We start from the raw sequence: 18,345 nt of genomic DNA on the forward strand, positions 1-18,345 counted from the left end.
GATTTTTTTTTTTTTTTTGAGGGATGCTTCAAACTCCTCTCTGAATGTGGCACTCCGAGTGCTGCCAGACACTCCAGGTCTGAGGGGTCCAGAGTTTCACAGGGCAGATGGAAAAGGGGTGAGCAAGGCGTAGAGGGGGCAGGAGAGGCAAGGCTGGCCAGCTCACTTCCGGCTTCCAGGCAGCTCCTCTCAGACCTGTGTAGGTTTCACCAGGACGCACTCAGAGCCCGACTGAGTGTGGGTTTGTTCCCACAGCATCACGTCATTTATTAAGGAAGATCCACAGCACAGTCAGGCATCTCACCTAGGTGACCTTGTACCACTTCTGTGTACAGAAAAGTCAATTCTTCAGACACCTACCTCTTCTTTCATTAAATGAGAGAATGCTGTATGTGCGTCTGTCATGGAGAAAATTCATGATGTTTTACACACCCACATTCGGAGAAATAACAGCCTCTATGCAAGTGTCAGGAATCACCAATAAATGAAATAATGTTAGCAGTTATGTGGGCTAAACACTGACCCATTCAATGTATTTTGGAAGCAGTAAAATCAAACAGGAGAAAGGAACAGATAATGTAATACACTGCACTTATCTCCATATAAACTGCTGCCATGACGTATCGTTACCGTCCCAACAGAGAAGACAAATTCCTGCAATAAATATTTGGAATTTTGGCAAAAGGAGAAAAGTCTGTTTCGACACTGGTCACGGCCACACAGTGACCTCCAACCTCACCTCGTCGCTGCTCCACCGGTTGGGGAAGGAGGGCCGCAGCTTCTTGATACACACAATCTCTCTCATGTCCTCGTAAGAGGGGTCACTGGGCACCAGGTCATGATAGGGGAGCTGATATTCTTCCACTATACCTGAAAATATGGTATTAATAAAGTTATTATTTTCTGTGAAGAGGAAATAAAAGTCTAACAAACAAACTGTTCTCAGAGGAAACTTCTATCAGCATCAAAGACAAGTTTAGGTTGAAAAACAGCAAAAAAAAAAAAAGAAAGAAAGAAAAGAAAAAGCCACAAACACAAAAACCCAACAACCTTGAAAAAAATGGGCCCAAATGACACAATTTTCAAAAAACGAATAAAAAGCACACGAAACATTATTATACACTTTCAAGCCTTTTTTCCTAACTTCTAGAAGCTAAGTAAACAAACATCTCAAATTTACTTCTGGTTTTACAAAGGCTCTTGTACTCTGTGCCAAAATTTTAAAAATCTATATAAATCTTGTGCAAATTTGGCAGACACACCCCAAACTCATTCTACACAATATGTAACTATTTATATTACTGCAATATAAGATTATGAATCTCATAATAAATTTGGCAGTGAATCCTGCTTGAACAAAATGTCAGATGTACATTTTTTTTCTGCTTAATCATCAGAATGTATTCTTGCACACTGAAAATTTAAAATATTATATTCCAGGTGGTGCTAGTGGTAAAGAATCTGCCTGCCAATGCAGGAGACATAAGAGACGTGGGTTTGATCCCTGGGTTGGGAAGATCCCCTGGAGAAGAGCATGGCAGCCCACTCCAGTATTCTGGCCTGGAAAATCCCATGAACAGAGGAGCCTGGTGGGCTATAGTCCATGGGGGTCGTAAAGCCGGACACACCTGAGTGACTAACACTTTATTATGTCCTTTCTCGTAAACTCAAACCCATTTATAATCATGAAGGACCAGAAGGTTCAAAAGTTTTCTCAGATCACTCCAACTCACCATTTATTCTGTTCCCTGCTGAGATTACAGATCAAAAATATATATATTATCTACGTTACTAATTCCTTCTGCTGTGTGTCATCTCCACATAAGACAATGAAAGCAAAGGTCTCCTGGACAGGAGATGCTCATTTCATTTCCGTTCTTCCTTCCTTCCTAATTCTCAAGATGATAGTTCTGGAAATCTTGAGAGCAAGGATGATGCTGATCTCATTCAGCTCAGATTTTCCTTGGTGCCTAATGCCGGTGCCTTACCTGGCTGGACTGATGCATGGTGGTGGGGTGGGTGTATAGGCCACCACAGACACAGAGCCAACCACACAAAATTATCAATTCATAGGAGTCTGTCTTTGTACTCTAGGCCTTACTCCTCTCTCCTGACCATGCAATAATATTATCAAAATTTTCCACAACTGCTGCCTTTGTGTCTGAAACATCAAAACTTTCTCTTTTCTCCCAAAGCCTGAAAGGCCTATAGCTGGATGTGTCTGCTTCACCCAAAAGTATCTGAACTAGAAAGATAAGCCCTCAAATTTCCAATATCCTCATAAAGGAGAGTGTTAGAGAATAGAGTCTCTATGCTTATCTCTTCTGGAAGAGCAAAGAAACTCATCTGCTGAGAGGCTATGATCTGCAAGGCATGAATAGTATATGTTATCATTTATCTTATTAGATTCTCAAAACTGTTTATAAGATAGCACTATGCAGATGAGTAAAGTTGATTTTGAAAGATTAAGTAACTTGCCCAATGCCATACAGTTGGTCTTAGGCAGAGCTGGGTCTTTCTGACAAATATACATCAATCTCATACGGAGATAAGGGAACATGTTAGTACCTCTCTAACCCCCACAGGCAAAGATAGCCCTAGAAAAGCAACGAACACTCTGCTGTCTACATAAGGTTGGCTTGTTTCCTAAGTAGAGAATCACAGCTCCTGTATTCCTGCCCACAAGCTTTCAAATAAAGGCTTCTTGTAGCCCTATTCACTTTTAGATGTTCAGGAAAACTTAATTAGAAAAGTAATCTACACTCTACTACTCCTTTAACTTCTGTAAACCTATCTTAACAAAAAAAAATAAGTATAAGTATATTATTCAAAAATAGACTCGTTTACTCTTAATACAGCATGAAATCATAATTACAAAAGGAGATTTATACAATATTTGTTTAGGAAACTTGTCCTACATTCACTTTTCTTTTGGCCTAAAGACTTCTCTTATTTCAGAGGGAAAGTTTTCTATTTTAAACTGCTTACAAGAGGCACAGAGTTCCCAGAGTGATTAGTAGGCATCATTGAAGATGATCTTTCTATGAAAGTATGAATACCTGTTGATCTACTGTTTCTCCTTCATATTTAAATATGACTCTAAATGTAAGTTAAGTCTCTACCAACCAAAATGAAAATTAAAAATAATAGCTAACGTGTACTGAGTGTTCTTTATATGCCAGGCAGTTTTAATTCTTTTTTACAATCATTGAAACCTCACAACAACCATCTGAGGTAGATACAATCATTCAGGTCCTTCTGACAATAAGAAGACAGAAACAAAGAAAAATTTAATAACGCATCAAAGGTTCACAAATAAATGGCAGGTCCAAGAAAAAAAAATCCCTGTACTAGTTAAGTGCTTACTGCTCTATCAGATCCCTGGATAAGCTCAAATTTTTGAGAAGGTGAGGAACCAGCCATCATGACAAAAGGCAGCAATGTTACTTTCTGAACCAGCACAACCAAAAGTAGAGGCATAAACAGGGTACTTGATACTGAAGAGCCTGCAACTCAGCTCGTCACCTAAAAGATGTTCAAATCTGCTTAAGAGCAAATTATGCAGCAATAGACAAAACACTACAAAAATATTACCTCTGAATATTAAAAAAAATCTTTTCTTAGTTTTACTCAGGAATCCTTATGTTTATAGAAAAGTTATCATGAACAATAATGACATTCTTATGCTTTAATTTCCTTTTGATACAAACTGATGTTTTCAAGCTCGTTTATGAGGACATATCATAGAAATTCAAGAATTAGGGGCTTAAACAATGGGTGTCCCCCCACTTCGATGTGTCTCCCTTCATCGGTACAGAGGAAGCCACAGGCAAGGGGGCACTGATGTTCGGGGTGAGGCCAGAAGCTGGAAGGGGTAAGAAAGGGGGTTTGAGTTGATGGAGTAACTGCTGGAGGAAAAGCTCAAGAGAGAAAGGAGACAATATACATGGTAGAAGGGGTGAGCTCTGAAAAGGCCAGAGGAAGTTGACAGTGTGCCTAAAAGAGACTCAGTAGTAGTAGCAGATGGAGGGAAGGTGGCAAAGACTGTTCTAAGATGTTAAATACCATGGTGTGGGAGGACTGTGATCGCAGCAGCAGAAATAAAGGGGAAAATCAAATCAAGTCTGATTTAGTAAACAATACAATAACTCTGACTTCTGACCAGAAAGAAAAGATTTGCAGCAGCTCCGGCAGCATCACTATCACTTACCTCCTGATACACATCTCCTAGCGACCTCCCAAAGGATGAGTCCAAAACTGTACATGTCGGCCATGATGTAAGACTGAAAGTGATTTCTGTTCAAGCTCTCGTCCAACACTTCCGGAGGCATGTAGCGCTTGGTGCCAACGCGAGTGTTGGGTGGTATGTCAACTTCATTCGTGTCACTAAGGAGAAAGTCAGGCAAAGCGCTATCAGCTCTGAAGAGGATCAGTGAATGACAGGTCAGGGGATTCCTAATTTGGTGCTTTAGTGAAAGGTGAGAAAGGATATCCTTTCAAGGCGTAACATTTCCCTAAAATTATTTCTTGCCAAAAGTTCGATATTCACAGGTCAAAACCCCACAAAGATGACAATCAGAATGGAGCTACAACGTATAAGAGAGCACTGCCACAAGATCCATGTAAACTCTACGCTACTGCTACTAATAAATACCTATGCAAAGCCAAACTTACAGTCCTTCCCTTCATATATTAGTAGCTTTGCCCTTAAAACTGGCAGGTGCCCACATGAATTTGGTTTATTTGAGACAGTATTTCTTAAGCCAAGTGTTGGGAGGTTTTTGCAGCTACAAACAAGTAAGAAGGGACAGGAGGAGAGGATCAATGAAGATTTGCAAAGGTTTTACTTTGATAAGCAGAGACCTATAAAAAGGATTTCTACTAGCACTATTATTTCATAAACCAAATAACATGTATTTTTTGATAAAAAGGAAAATAACTGAATATAATATCTTTAGCTTCCAGACGATTTCACAATATGATCTATTAATTATTATTCTGCATAGACAGGGAGAAAATTCCTGATGGAAGGACAGTCATCTGCAGGCTGGCATGTGGGAACCATGGTCTCAGTGCAGTGAGCTGAAACTGGAGCTGTGAACCCAGTTTGCAAAGTTGCCAAACTATGATTGCTTGAGAAGCTGACAGTTAATGAGAGGAGACATGTAACATCACCGCCAGCACAATGCTAAGCTTGCATCACAAGTTCAACAAGTCCCACAGCTCAAAAGAAACTGGTGGAAATAAGGAGCAATGAGCCCCTATTTTGATGGGTGAATCAACTACAAAACAGAAAAGATTAACAACAACAAAAAAACCTCATGATTAAACTGAAGTCTCTAGAAAATCTGTGATAAACCTTCCTTTCTCTTGATTCCCAAGAGTTTTTCTTTTTCTTTTCCTTTTCATCAGACTCCACTCACTCTCAAGCACTGATATGTTTGTTCTTTTTCCTCAATGCAGAAAACAGCTGCATATATCAAATACCACGTTCATCACACTGCATCACAGACAACAGCAAATTTAGCAAAGCACAAGCTGAAATCAAGATTGCTGGGAGAAATATCAGCAACCTGAGATATGCAGATGATACCATTCTAATGGGAGAAAGTGAAGAGGAAATAAAGAGCCTCTTGATGAGGGTGAGAGAAGAGAGGGAAAATGCTGGCTTGAAACTCAACATTCAAAAAACTGAGATCATAACATCCAGTCCCATCGTTTCATGGCAAATAGAAGAGGAACAATGGAAGCAGTGACAGATTTTATTTTCCTGGGCTCCAAAATCACTGCACAGGGTGACTGCAGCCATGAAATTAAAAGATGCTTGCTCCTTGGAAGAAAAGCTATGATAAACCTAGACAGCATATTAAAAAGCAGAGACTTCATTTTGCCAACAAAAGTCTGTAAAGTCAAAGCTATGGATTTTCCAGTAGTCACGGATAGATGTGAGAAGTGGGCCATAAAGAAGGCTAAGTGCCAAAAAACTGATGCTTTCAAATTATGGTACGGAAGAAGACTCTTGAGAGTCCCTTGGACTGCAAGATCAAACCAGTCAAGCCTAAAGGAAATCAACCCTGAATATTCATTGGAAGGACTGATGCTGAAGCTCCAATACTCTGGCCACCTGATGCAAAGGGCAGACTTAATGGAAAAGACCCTGAAGCTGGGAAAGATTGAAGGCAAAAGGAGAAGGTGGTGGCAGAGGATGAGATGGTTGGATGGCATCACCGACTCAATAGACATGAGTCTGAGGAAACTCTGGGAGACAGTGGAGGGGATCCTCGTGTGCTTCAGTCCATGAGGCCGCAAAGAGTTGGACAGGACTGAGCGACTGAACAACAACACAGTGGCTTTTGGGGAAGGAAAAAAAAACAACTTGGCGTCGGATCTTACTGCTTCAATCTCTGTCTTCAAAACATAAAACATAGCGTCACTGGGAAAATCTAAAGGGTGCGAGTTATCCCTCTGTAGATCGCAAAACTGTGAACATTTACTAAAACTTATAAATATAAAGCTTCATCCTTACTACCATTTAAAATTTGCTTTCATCTAAAATTCTTCAGCTAAAGCTAATTCACCCTATGTGTCACTAGGATACTCATTAGGCCCCTCGAGATCTTTTAAAAGCAACAACTCTGAAGGAGACCATTTTCCTAAAATAATAGTTAAAGGAAATATTTTTTGAAAAAAAAAGAGTTCATACTCCTTTCCATCAGTAAATGTAGGTCTCAGTGCTCTAGGCTTTTTTCTAAGACTAGAAAGAGTATAAAGTACGAATCACGGTATTTATCAGCAGGACACAATAGAAAAATGTCACCTGTGTACCTAAATAGTACATAGTAAGGGAGGAACACAAAAGAGAAGAGGCCGGATGATAATGTGGGAAAATAGCAGATGTAAAAGCTGCCACAGAGGCTCCCCCCTCAATTATAAAGCAATTTCTCTCCTCCTCTTCTACCCACTGACACCTCTCATGTGGGTACACAGCGGGTTTTTCATTAATGTGTTACCTGTGTGTGTTGTAGTTTAGGACTTTGAACCATTGGAGGAAAACAATGCTGGGGGTGGACAGAGGACTCTGGGTTCTGTGTAGAGAAATGAGCATGGGGGTTTGCAGATGGAAAGAAGATGGTGAACGGCTTAAATCATCTTCCAGAACATGTTCTGGGAAAGAAAACCAAGAACATTCCCAAGAACATGGGCCCCACAGGAGTACATTTAGGCCAAAGGCATACTCTAACCTCAGTTGGTAACGATTTTAGACAATTCTTTTCCATTCTTATACTTAGTCCTTAATGTTTTAGATGGATTTGGGAGGTCAAGAAGGGCTAACAGAATGCGTGACATTGAGACATCTATGGGAAAACTAAAAGCTAATTGTACTGGAGAATAACAGATTCAGGATTTGTGATGGCCAGAATATTTATAGTTCTCTAGGCTCTCATTCCCTCAAACATAGAAAAAACACTCACTCGAGGACTTTGCTTGCCCATCAAATGCTCCAAAACCAGCTCCTTGCTGCTGCTGCTGCTGCTACTAAGTCGCTTCAGTCGTGTCCAACTCTCTGCGACCCCATAGACGGCAGCCCAACAGGCTCCACCATCCCTGGGATTCTCCAGGCAAGAACATTGTAGTGGGTTGCCATTCCCTTCTCCAATGCATGAAAGTGAAAAGTGAAAGTGAAGTCGCTCAGTCGTGTCTGACCCTCAGCGACCCCATGGACTGCAGCCCTCCAGGCTCCTCCATCCATGGCATTCTCCAGGCAAGAGTACTGGAGTGGGGTGCCACTGCCTTCTCCAAACCAGCTCCTTACTTACACAGTACCCCAGCCACTACTGGCCCTCCCCACCTTGCACTCTCCATCCTAAGTGCTCCCCACCAGTGCTGGAATAACTATCTCCCCTGGGAGAGCTGAATAAATACCTTCCCCTAGAAGAACCCGAATAAATATTCTCCTTTGTGGCATCTCAATGAATATTCACCTTCCAACCAAAGATGGTAAACTCCTCTGAGCCTGAATAACATCATAATCACTGGGTTTGTCCCTAAAGAGCAGGTCCCCACTCCATCTCCATTCATCACGTGTCTTGCACATGGCAGTAGGGAATACACTTTAAATGAAAGAAGGAAATGGTTTTTTAATAGTAAACTTTGCTATGTATGATTTAAAGAAACACTTAAAAATCTCTATTATACATAGGCCATAAAACGAAACATGGCAGCCATGTAAAAAGATAAATTGCATTTTGTTCAGCAAATTAATTTTGTACAGGACTATCAACCCAATGGCAAAAGCCTTCAGTGCTTTATGTTAAAGAACAAACATACTTATTATAAGTAATTTCCATCCAACATTATAAAGTATTAGTTTCTCCAAGACACCCAGCTTTGTCCCTTTTCCCTCAGGAGGGTTTTCTTCATTCATTCATTTCAGTCACTCAGTCGTGTCCGACCCCATGAATCGCAGCACGCCAGGCCTCCCTGTCCATCACCATCTCCCGGAGTTCACTCAGACTCATGTGCATCGAGTCAGTGATACCATCCAGCCATCTCATCCTCAGTCGTCCCCTGACTCTTTTCTAATGAGTCAACTCTTCGCATGAGGTGGCCAAAGGACTGGAGTTTCAGCTTTAGCATCATTCCTTCCAAAGAAATCCCAGCACTGATCTCCTTCAGAATGGACTGGTTGGATCTCCTTGCAGTCCAAGGGACTTGCAAGAGTCTTCTCCAACACCACAGTTCAAAAGCATCAATTCTTCGGTGCTCAGCCTTTTTCACAGTCCAACTCTCATATCCATACATGACCACAGGAAAAACCATAGCCTTGACTAGATGGACCTTAGTCGGCAAAGTAATGTCTCTGCTTTTGAATATGCTATCTAGGTTGCTCATAACTTTTCTTCCAAGGAGTAAGCGTCTTTTAATTTCATGGCTGCAATCACCATCTGCAGTGATTTTGGAGCCCCAAAAAATAAAGTCTGACACCGTTTCCACTGTTTCCCCATCTATTTCCCATGAAGTGAAATTGGAAAAGATTCTGATGCTGGAAAAGATTGAGAGCCATTTGACAGGGTGACAGCAAAGGATGAGATAGTTGAATCGAATCACCAACTCAAGGAGCATGAGTTTGAGAAAACTCCAAGAGATAGTGAAGGACTGGGAAGCCTGTGGAGCTGCAGCCCAAGGGGTCACAAAGAGTCAGGCAGGACTTAGAGATTGAATAACAATGCATGTATGTGGAATATAGAAAAATAGTACAGATGAACCTATTTGCAGGGCAGGAATGGAAATTCAGACATAGTGAAAGGACATGTGAGCACAGGAAGGAGGAGGAGAGTGTGGGATGAATTGAGAGATTGGGATTGACATATATACACCACTCTGTATAAAATAGCTAGCTTGTGGGAAGCTGTTATATAGAACAAGGAGCTCAGCTCAGTGCTCTGTGGTGACCTAGATAGGTGAAATGTGAGGGTGGCAGGAGAGGGAAGTCCAAGAGGAAGGGGTAAGGCTGATTCACCTCATTGCACAGCAGAAACTAGCACAACCAATAAGAAAAAAAAAGTAAGTCTGGAGCCCAGATCCTTTGTTAAAATATCAGATTTGTCTTTTTGTGACCTTAGGAATGGTCCTCAGGCTCCCAATGTCTCAGTTTTCTTTATAGAACTGCCCCTCTGACTAATAGCGTCCAACTCGGAGTAAACCTCTGCTTCCTTTCATTGCCCCCAAATCACTTCACACATGCTTGAATATATTAACAGGTCCTTCCTTTTACTGAGATGCAGCATGGTTATCCATGGTATGTGCTCTTTGTTGCAGTAAGTCAACGAACCTAACTTTATTCAACTACAGGTGTATTTCTGGTGGTCTACAGTTATAAGGTTAGATTATAACAAAAATGCCCTTAGCATGATCAACCTCAGACATGACCTACTGCCTTTTATTTAATTTGAACAGATAAAAGCCTATATAATTCATGTTCCAATGAATTATTTCATTTCTAATCTGCCATCGAATAATTATACGTTCACTGGGGCAATCTTGGTCTAAATAGCATCTATTAAATAAATTCTATAGCCTTTTTTAAACTTATATGCTTATATAACTTATATGCTTATTTAAATTATATGCAGAGTACATCATGAGAAACACTGGGCTGGAAGAAACACAAGCTGGAATCAAGATTGCTGGGAGAAATATCAGTAACCTCAGATATGCAGATGATACCACCCTTATGGCAGAAAGTGAAGAGGAACTAAAAATCCTCTTGAGGAAAGTGAAAGTGGAGAGTGAAAAAGTTGGCCTGAAGCTCAACATTCAGAAAATGAAGAGTTTTCCTACTTGAAAGTAATTAAACTGCATTTCTCTCCCAGGTATTCAGTCACATCATCTTAGCTGTTTCCAAATAAAGGGAGAGAAAAATGGAATTTTTATTCATCTTCAAGGTCACAAAGAGAAATTAAAGCGATTTAGCATGGGGGCAGCAAGAGCAAAGATAGCAGAAGGGACAGGAAGTACAACCCGAGGGGCTCTTCCCCAGGCGCAGTGTTAGGACAAGATGCAAATCTTTAAGGACAGGTAAGAGTACCTGAAGGAAAGGGCCCAGGAGAGAGAAGGAAGCAGACGAGGGCAGGTGGCCTCACCATCCCCTGCTTTCCTTTTCTGTGGAAGATGGGAGGGCCAAGAGATGAGGTTGGCAAGAAAAGATGGATGCGGCACAAGGGTGTGGGGTCAGAGAAAGGAACTTCAAATCCACAAAATAATTCTGTGTGCTGAGATGGCCACAGATACACATGTGTGTGAAAATTATAAAATCACACACAATAAATATAAATACCAACTCCGGGATACTGGCTACTTCTGGAAGGAAAAACGAGGATAAAATAGGGAAGAGAATGCAAAAGGACTCTCTTTAACAGTGCATTTCTTTTAAAAAAAACCCTAAGGCAAATTGTTAACATTTGTTATTGCTAATTAATTTTGTTAAATAATTACAAGTGCCTCATTATTTTTAATATTTCCTGTAGGCTTAAAATATTAATATAAATAAGTACTCAGAAGAATCAGGAACAAGAAAAACATACAGGACAAGGATTAAGGTTAGAGATATAAGGCTGTGAAGATCAAAAGTCCTCTAAATACACTGGTCAGGGACCTCCCCGGTGGTCCAGTGGCTAAGACTCCCCACTCCTAATGCAGGGGGCCTGGGTTCAATCCCTAGTCAGGGTACTAGTTGGCACAACTAAAAGTCTGTATGCCACAACTAAAGATCCTGCATGCCACAACTAAGACTCAGAGCAGCCTAAATAAAAACTGGGAAAAATTATAGAACAGACACATTTCTAGCAAGAAGAATTAAGAATGCTCCATCAAAATGTGGTGCTGCATTCACCCTAGATGAACCGTGATCTCTTCTCCCTGCTCATGGAGAAGGGCTATAAAACTCGCACAAAGCGTCATGATTAAAGAATTGGGTCTAGAAAATTACAAGGACACTTTTACTTAATTATGTTTTCCCAACTAATACTTCTACTAGATCCAACAAGGCTTTTGTCCCTGTCAATGTGAGTACCACTGAGATATAAGTAGAACTGGATGAATTTCAAAGTAAAACTTGAATAACATAAGTTAAGGGAGGTCTAGTAAATTCCTCTCCAAGAAAAAACCTTGTGTCAGAATCATACTTTAACCAGTAATTTTCTTTATGAACTTTAGAGACACTGGGGCTGAGACAGAATAAAATAAAAATACCTAAAATTTTCTGAGTAAGAAATGAACAGAAACTTGGGAGGCTGAGGGTAGGGGGCAAGCCAGCTGCAGAGAAGAGGGTTTCTCCCCCAGGCCCAGGGTTCGGGCAACATGCTAAGGCCCTGTAGAAAAAAAAATAACGGCAAATGTTCTGGTAGTATGAATTTTATAACTAAATTTCATGAAATACCTACAACATAACCTAGTAAACATGTCTTCAGCCTTGAGCTGACAGTGTTTGGGGAAGAACGAGTAGTTAAGTCCTGAAAAAAAGGTGCAACCTGTGTCAGCGGCATAAGCCTGATGCGGCAAAGAGGGAACAAGCTCCTTACGATCCACAGATGTGTTTGCGCAGGACACTGAGCCCCCTACTGCACTAGGGAGGGACAGAGACAGGGGTGATAGAGCCTAACTGTATCTGAATCTCGAAATGCAGGGAGCCCTCAGATGGGGTTCCATAAAGAGGGATGAAAACCAAGTTCCTATTTCTGACCAGTGTCACCTGGATGACGGTACAATAAAGAAAATTCCAGCATGGAGGTGGAGAAGGTTCACACTGATGACAAAGGGTCCCCTGTGTGGACACACACACTGAGTGGCTCCTCCTTTGGGGGGCCACAAAGCAGGTGAGAGATTTCAAGGAAACTACTCCAGGTTGGTGAGGAAAGCAAAGATGACTTAGGGGTGTGTGTCTGTCTGTCTGTCAGTCAGAGAGAGAGAGGGTCGGGGGGGGGGGGCATGGAAAACAAAAAACAAAAAAAAAAACCAAAAAAAAAAAAAAAAAAAATACAAGACCAAGACTTTTCTCTCTGAAGGTGCAGGAAGGCTGTATGTACTAAGGAGAGGATGGTAGATCTTATCACTAACACTGTTTAGAACTTCCGCACATGGAGATCATTTAAATGGGTTTTATTGTCTACAAACCAGGCAGCCTCTTACTGCCTGTACCCAGGCGGCTGCCTGCAGTGGCCCAATACTGGTGTCTACAGCAGCGTGTGGACTGCAGGTGTTGGTAGAACTGAGGAAAAGAATCAAAGAGCCCCTGTGGATGCATAAAGGCTGGAAGTGGGGCCTCCTTCCATCATCCTGAGAGGCCAGAGAATGAACCTGAGCACCCTTCCAACTCAGTGGAGCAGGGTGTGTCTTAACTCTTGGCTCTCATACACTGGAAGAAGGGCAGAAAGAAGAATTTCATTTTGATGGCAGAGAATAAACCTGGTATTTAAAAGTATAATATCTATCTTAACCTTATATTAATTTTTTTCACATTAATTAAGCTTCTAATTATGAATCCATAGCAGGGATTTGTTCAAGGAATGTTACCACACATTTCTTGCAAGAAATTAACCACACATGAACCACACCAGAGAATACTGAGTCACTCGTTAGGAAGACAAAAATGACCTTTCAAAGCATGAAATAGTCTCACAGAAGAAGGGACTATGCACACCCTTCGTCTCTCCTATTGTATCTTATGGCTATGGAACTGACTTGCTGAACTGAGCTCTGCCCAGGCAAATATTAACCAATGAGGAGGGGTTTCTGCAGCACCAACAGAATTCACTGTTCCTATGAGTAAACCCTGAGACATCTCAGGGTTTCTTAGAGAAGCTTGACATGGAAACTCTTCAAGAAGGTGGATGAGGCTGCAGAAACCCTGATTGGGCATGCTTCCACCCATGCTTGGTCTGTACTCTGGCTGGTCACTTAACCATGTCCCTTTTTTCAAAAACCACTAAGAATACACACCAGAAGCAGTGGTGTGTATACGTTATTGAGAGACAGAGAACACTGAGAACCTTCTGGGCCAGACTCTCCATCTCCTCTGCACTTGGACAACTGGACAGGCATCCGTCTGGAGATGTGTGTTACAGCCCAGTCTTCACTATAGGCTTTCATATAAAATTTAATACCTGAAAGGCTGTAAGCCAGGCAGGACTTACTCCCTCACTAAGAAAACATAGCATTCTGTCCCTGAAGTACCAGAGGGGCTGTGTGATCCTCCAGAGGGCAGGGTGGAAAGCTCTGTAAGTTCCTTCATGAGATTCCACATGTCATTGTTTTCTTATCCCGAGAGACTCAAGTTAATGGGAGTGTCTCTCGTGGCATCACCCAGATTCCATCTCCCTTCGGCTAATGAGATGCATCAGCATTTACATCATTTTCAAGAGTGTACACGAAGAAAACAATACAGCATAAAGATTTTAAATGAGCAGGAAACCTCTAACGCATTGTCCACCCTCTGTGAACATCACTGGCTGCTGCTGCTGCTGCTGCTAAGTCGCGTCCGACTCTGTGCGACCCCATAGACGGCAGCCCACCAGGCTCCCCTGTCCCTGGGATCCTCCAGGCAGGAATACAGGAGTGGGCTGCCATTTCCTTCTCCAATGCATGCCTGCATGCTGAGTCACTTCAGTCATGCCCAACTCTGTACAACCCCATGGACAGCAGCCCACCAGGTTCCCCTGTCCACGGGATTCTCCAGGCAAGAACACTGGAGTGGGTTGCCATTTCCATCTCCGAACATCACTGGAAACCTCCCCAAAATAATTTAAAAGGCTGAGAGAACACAGCACACAGAGACCACAGTAAAGATTAAGTTCTCACAGGAAGTTCACATATGAAGTTTGAGAACTCAACACTGGGTTAGCTTTGACCCCACTTGTAGTACAATGCTGTAAGTATCTGTGCTTCACACTCCCCCGCAACAGGAAAGTCAGGAAGAGTGAAAACCAAAGAACTGTGTACAGCAAGGCTTAAAAGTGAGGCCCCAAAATTGAGAAGACCAAAGTTTCTCTGAAACATATGAAATGAAAACATGAAAAGGACTTCCAATTATCAAATTCAGCATCCATTTAATATGAAGGAAACTGAGGCCCAGGATAGAAAATGATTCCACAGCTGCTAGTTAGCCATATGAGGTCTTTGCGATAGCTATTGAAGTTGTTCATCTGAGCCAGTATCCTCATATCCTTCCTCTCTCCATTAAACAGTCAATATATGCCAAATAAATCTCTGAATTATCCCTTAATGTATTTCCTTCCACTCCTTATATCTGGGTTTGTATGAAATTTGAGAGTTCATTTAGTTCATTCCCATTAAGCAGAACTAAGTTTCAGAAATATAATAGATACTCATTTTCCGTTTTTTTTTTTTTTAAGGTCTATTAAGACAATGAGTTCTTAATTACTTTGATACTGCCAACGTGTACTGATTCAAAATAATATCTCTAATGGGTAACTCACTATGTCATGTCAAATGAGAAACACATCACATAACAACATGGACTCTCAAGATGCCCAGTGAAGAGGAGGGTAAGAGGAGGCATGCACTAAAATAATTACAGGGTCAGGCAGACAAGGGTCAGAAAATTATCACAGGAGTAGAATAAATGATGTCATCCTTCCTACCTGGGGGATGAGTAAAGGGACTCAGAGGTAACTCTGAGACTGGATTAAGTAACATGGAGACGCAAGGGCATTCCAAGTTATATGCTGTCTGCTGCTGCTGCTGCTGCTAAGTCGCTTCAGTCGTGTCCTACTCTGTGCGACCCCATAGACAGCAGCCCACCAGGCTCCCCCGTCCCTGGGATTAAGCAAAGCAGTAGCAAACATGGAGTATACATGGAAAAAACACAAATAAGTTCAGTCTTGCAAAATAAAGCATATAAATTGGAGAGTTTTATGTCCATATAAATTGGACATAAAAATAGAAAGTTAGATTTAATTCAGCGTGTGCAAAATCTCTGGAGATAAGAGGGAAAAAATGCTTTTTCCCTTCATCTTATAGTCCATATGGAATCATTCATTTAAGCTTTATACAAAATTTTGAAGCAACCCCTATTTAATGAGCACCAAAGAAAGATTAGAGATGTAAATTTAAGAAAAACATGGTGTCTACCTTCACGGAACTTCGTCTGCAGTGACAGTGACAGAAAAGCAGTCACTGATGACCATACCACAGAAATTCGCTGAAAGCCAGGCTTGTAAGGGAATGATAATAAGGGCTCTAAAGGATAAAATCAGAGAAGGCAATGGCACCCCACTCCCAGCACTCTTGCCTGGAAGATCCCATGGACAGAGGAGCCTGGTAGGCTGCAGTCCATGGGGTCGCTAAGAGTCCGACACGACTGAGCAACTTCACTTTCACTTTTCACTTTCATGCATTGGAGAAGGAAATGGCAACCCACTCCAGTGTTCTTGCCTGGAGAATCCCAGGGACAGAGGAGCCTAGTGGGCTGCTGTCTATGGGGTCGCACAGAGTCTGATACGACTGACACGACTTAGCAGTAGCAGCAAAGGATAAAATTATGAAGTAGTAGCTACTGAAATAAAGGAGAGGATATTAAGTATTCAGATAAAGATAAAAGCGTATTAAAAACACTCAGAGGTGTGAGAGAAATTACATTTTAACCCAAAGCCAGAGCAAATGATGAAATTATGACGATGCCCAAAATTATGCTTCAAGAAAGTATATCTGGCAGCAGTATGTAAAAGACAAATTGGGAAGAGGAAATACCTACAAAATGCTTTACTCCAGTATCTAGAAAAATGGTAGGATGCTCCCAGTTGACCCAGTTCCACTGGGAATATCAGGGAGGCAGAATTCATTTACCAAGCAATCACAAACTTAGGGAACAGAGGAAACACGCCTCACACTTTAGAATGGATCCACCAAAACTGGGAACTGGGGAGAGAAAGCACGTGCAGCATGAAATTGAGAAGTGGAAAAATACTTAAGAAAAAGAGAGCAGAACCCATAGAGAGAAAGGAGGAGAACCTGGAATAAACACAAAGGAACATAGGAGGAAGAAAGGTGTGGGCAGAGGGGAGGTGGACCGACAGGAAAAAAGGCTTCTGGTGACAAAATCCATGTTGTCCTTCAGTAAAGGAGCTTCAGAAAAGACGGAGCACAAGCCAAATTGCAAAATTTCATGAATTACTGGATTGTGAAAGCAAATCACTCTTTAGAACTCTTAAGAAATTTCACAGGGGAGGGAAGGAGAAACGTTGGTAATTTAAGAAGCATCAAGGAAAGTTCCCTGTGGTAGATGAGACTTTAAAAAGGGTGTAGGTCACAAAAAAGAACTCAGAAGAGAAAGAAGATTTAAATCATCTTTATTAGCAGGCAGTTCATATTTCTAACTTGAAGCTACAGTCCAAAGCACTTCCTCCTGCTTTGTTTTTCAAGACCAAGGACTTCAATTTGCTACCCTCTACCTTCACCAGTTGGTGAAGACCTTTATATATTTAGGATTTATCATTTTATCACCTTTCCATCTTTACTTCTGGGTGAAAATACCAATCCCTTAGTCCTTTCTCGTCAGTTTTATTCTTTCCCTTGGCTTTTTCCTTTGTGACCATCTCATTTTCTACAGAGTCTCTTTGGGGGAAAAAAAATCCATAAGAGGGTCCAATAATTTAATAAAAGCTGAGCCTAAACTGAATTTTTTAAAAGTAAGTATAAGATGATCCCTCTTTTCTTATAGTTTGCAAAGTCATTTCATTTTGTTTTCAAAGCAGAAGAATCATTTTTCTAATTAAATCCTACAAGATAAAGGAGCTGCTATGACCTCAACAAAGGTAAGCAAACCAGAAGCTCAGCTTTGGGGCATTCTTCTTGCCCATCCTGCAGAAGCTACAGTGCTGAGTATTAGCACTGTGTTGCTTATTCATTAATATTTCTTATAGAATACCTCTGCAAGTTATCTTTCTTGTAACACATAAAAAGATGCCTTTATCACTACATAACTGTAACTCTTTCCCAAAACCTCTTCCTACCTACAAATGTTATGCAGAATTCTGAGCACACAATCCCAGGCATTAGCAACTTTTTAACAGCTTCATGACAGGTCAAACCTATGTGAACAGTGTCTTGAAGTCAGGTCACTGATAAGCTTAGAAAGAACAGAACTGACCCAAACATTGTTTATTTGTTGCAAAGAAGATGTTTCTTCTTTTTTGCCCCCAGGAAAAGTCAAAGTTAGCAAAATTCCTCCTCCACTAAATATCCTAGAAGCCCTGAGAAACAAAATGCATCATCTATACAAAGTGATAGAAAAGAACCATAAAAAGTATATTTGTTCACCTTGATACTAACCTAATAAACTTAACAGCCAAGCCCAGGTCAGCTATACAGCAAGTTCCATTTTTCTTCACCAGGATGTTCTTACTTTTCAGATCTCGATGGGCAATTGCTGGTTTGCCTTGAGTGCTAAAGATTTCAGTGTGTAAGTGACATAGGCCACTGACTGCGGAATAGGCTAGCTTCAACATCGACTTAGTATCTAGGGTGGTGGACTTCAGGTAATCATAGAGGGAACCATTTTCATGATAATCTGTGATTAGGTACAATTGTGTCCAGGACCCCGTCCCTTTGATATCTGCAGCAATGAAGCCTAAAAGGAAAGAAGACAAAAAGGGTTGAAGCTACGTGTTTTCTAAATACTACCAGGAAAATTCATTCTTTCAACTATTGTCCTTTGTCATAGGTGTCTTTTATTCAGCATTTCATTCAGCTTTCTGATTGTGCTTATGAGAGCATTAAATGACTAATACCCATCGTTGTTGTAGTTTAGTTGCTAAGTTGTGTCTGACT

General features: G+C 41.2%; 1 protein-coding gene across 6 annotated transcripts in view; it reads right to left on the reverse strand.

Moving 5' to 3' along the window:
• Nucleotides 1-18,345, reverse strand: part of BMPR1B (bone morphogenetic protein receptor type 1B) — a 229,985-nt gene that overhangs the window by 4,390 nt on the left and 207,250 nt on the right. For all 6 annotated transcript variants that reach the window (XM_040237824.1, XM_040237825.1, XM_040237828.1 and 3 more), the window contains 3 exons: nucleotides 17,848-18,145; nucleotides 4,211-4,386; nucleotides 740-870 (listed from right to left, as the gene is read on the reverse strand). In XM_040237824.1, coding sequence (XP_040093758.1) covers nucleotides 740-870; nucleotides 4,211-4,386; nucleotides 17,848-18,145 — 605 coding nt within the window. The remainder of the gene's footprint in view (nucleotides 1-739; nucleotides 871-4,210; nucleotides 4,387-17,847; nucleotides 18,146-18,345) is intronic.

This window comes from Oryx dammah, unplaced genomic scaffold (assembly GCF_014754425.2).
Source record: "Oryx dammah isolate SB20612 unplaced genomic scaffold, SCBI_Odam_1.1 HiC_scaffold_3, whole genome shotgun sequence".
NCBI lineage: Eukaryota > Metazoa > Chordata > Mammalia > Artiodactyla > Bovidae > Oryx > Oryx dammah.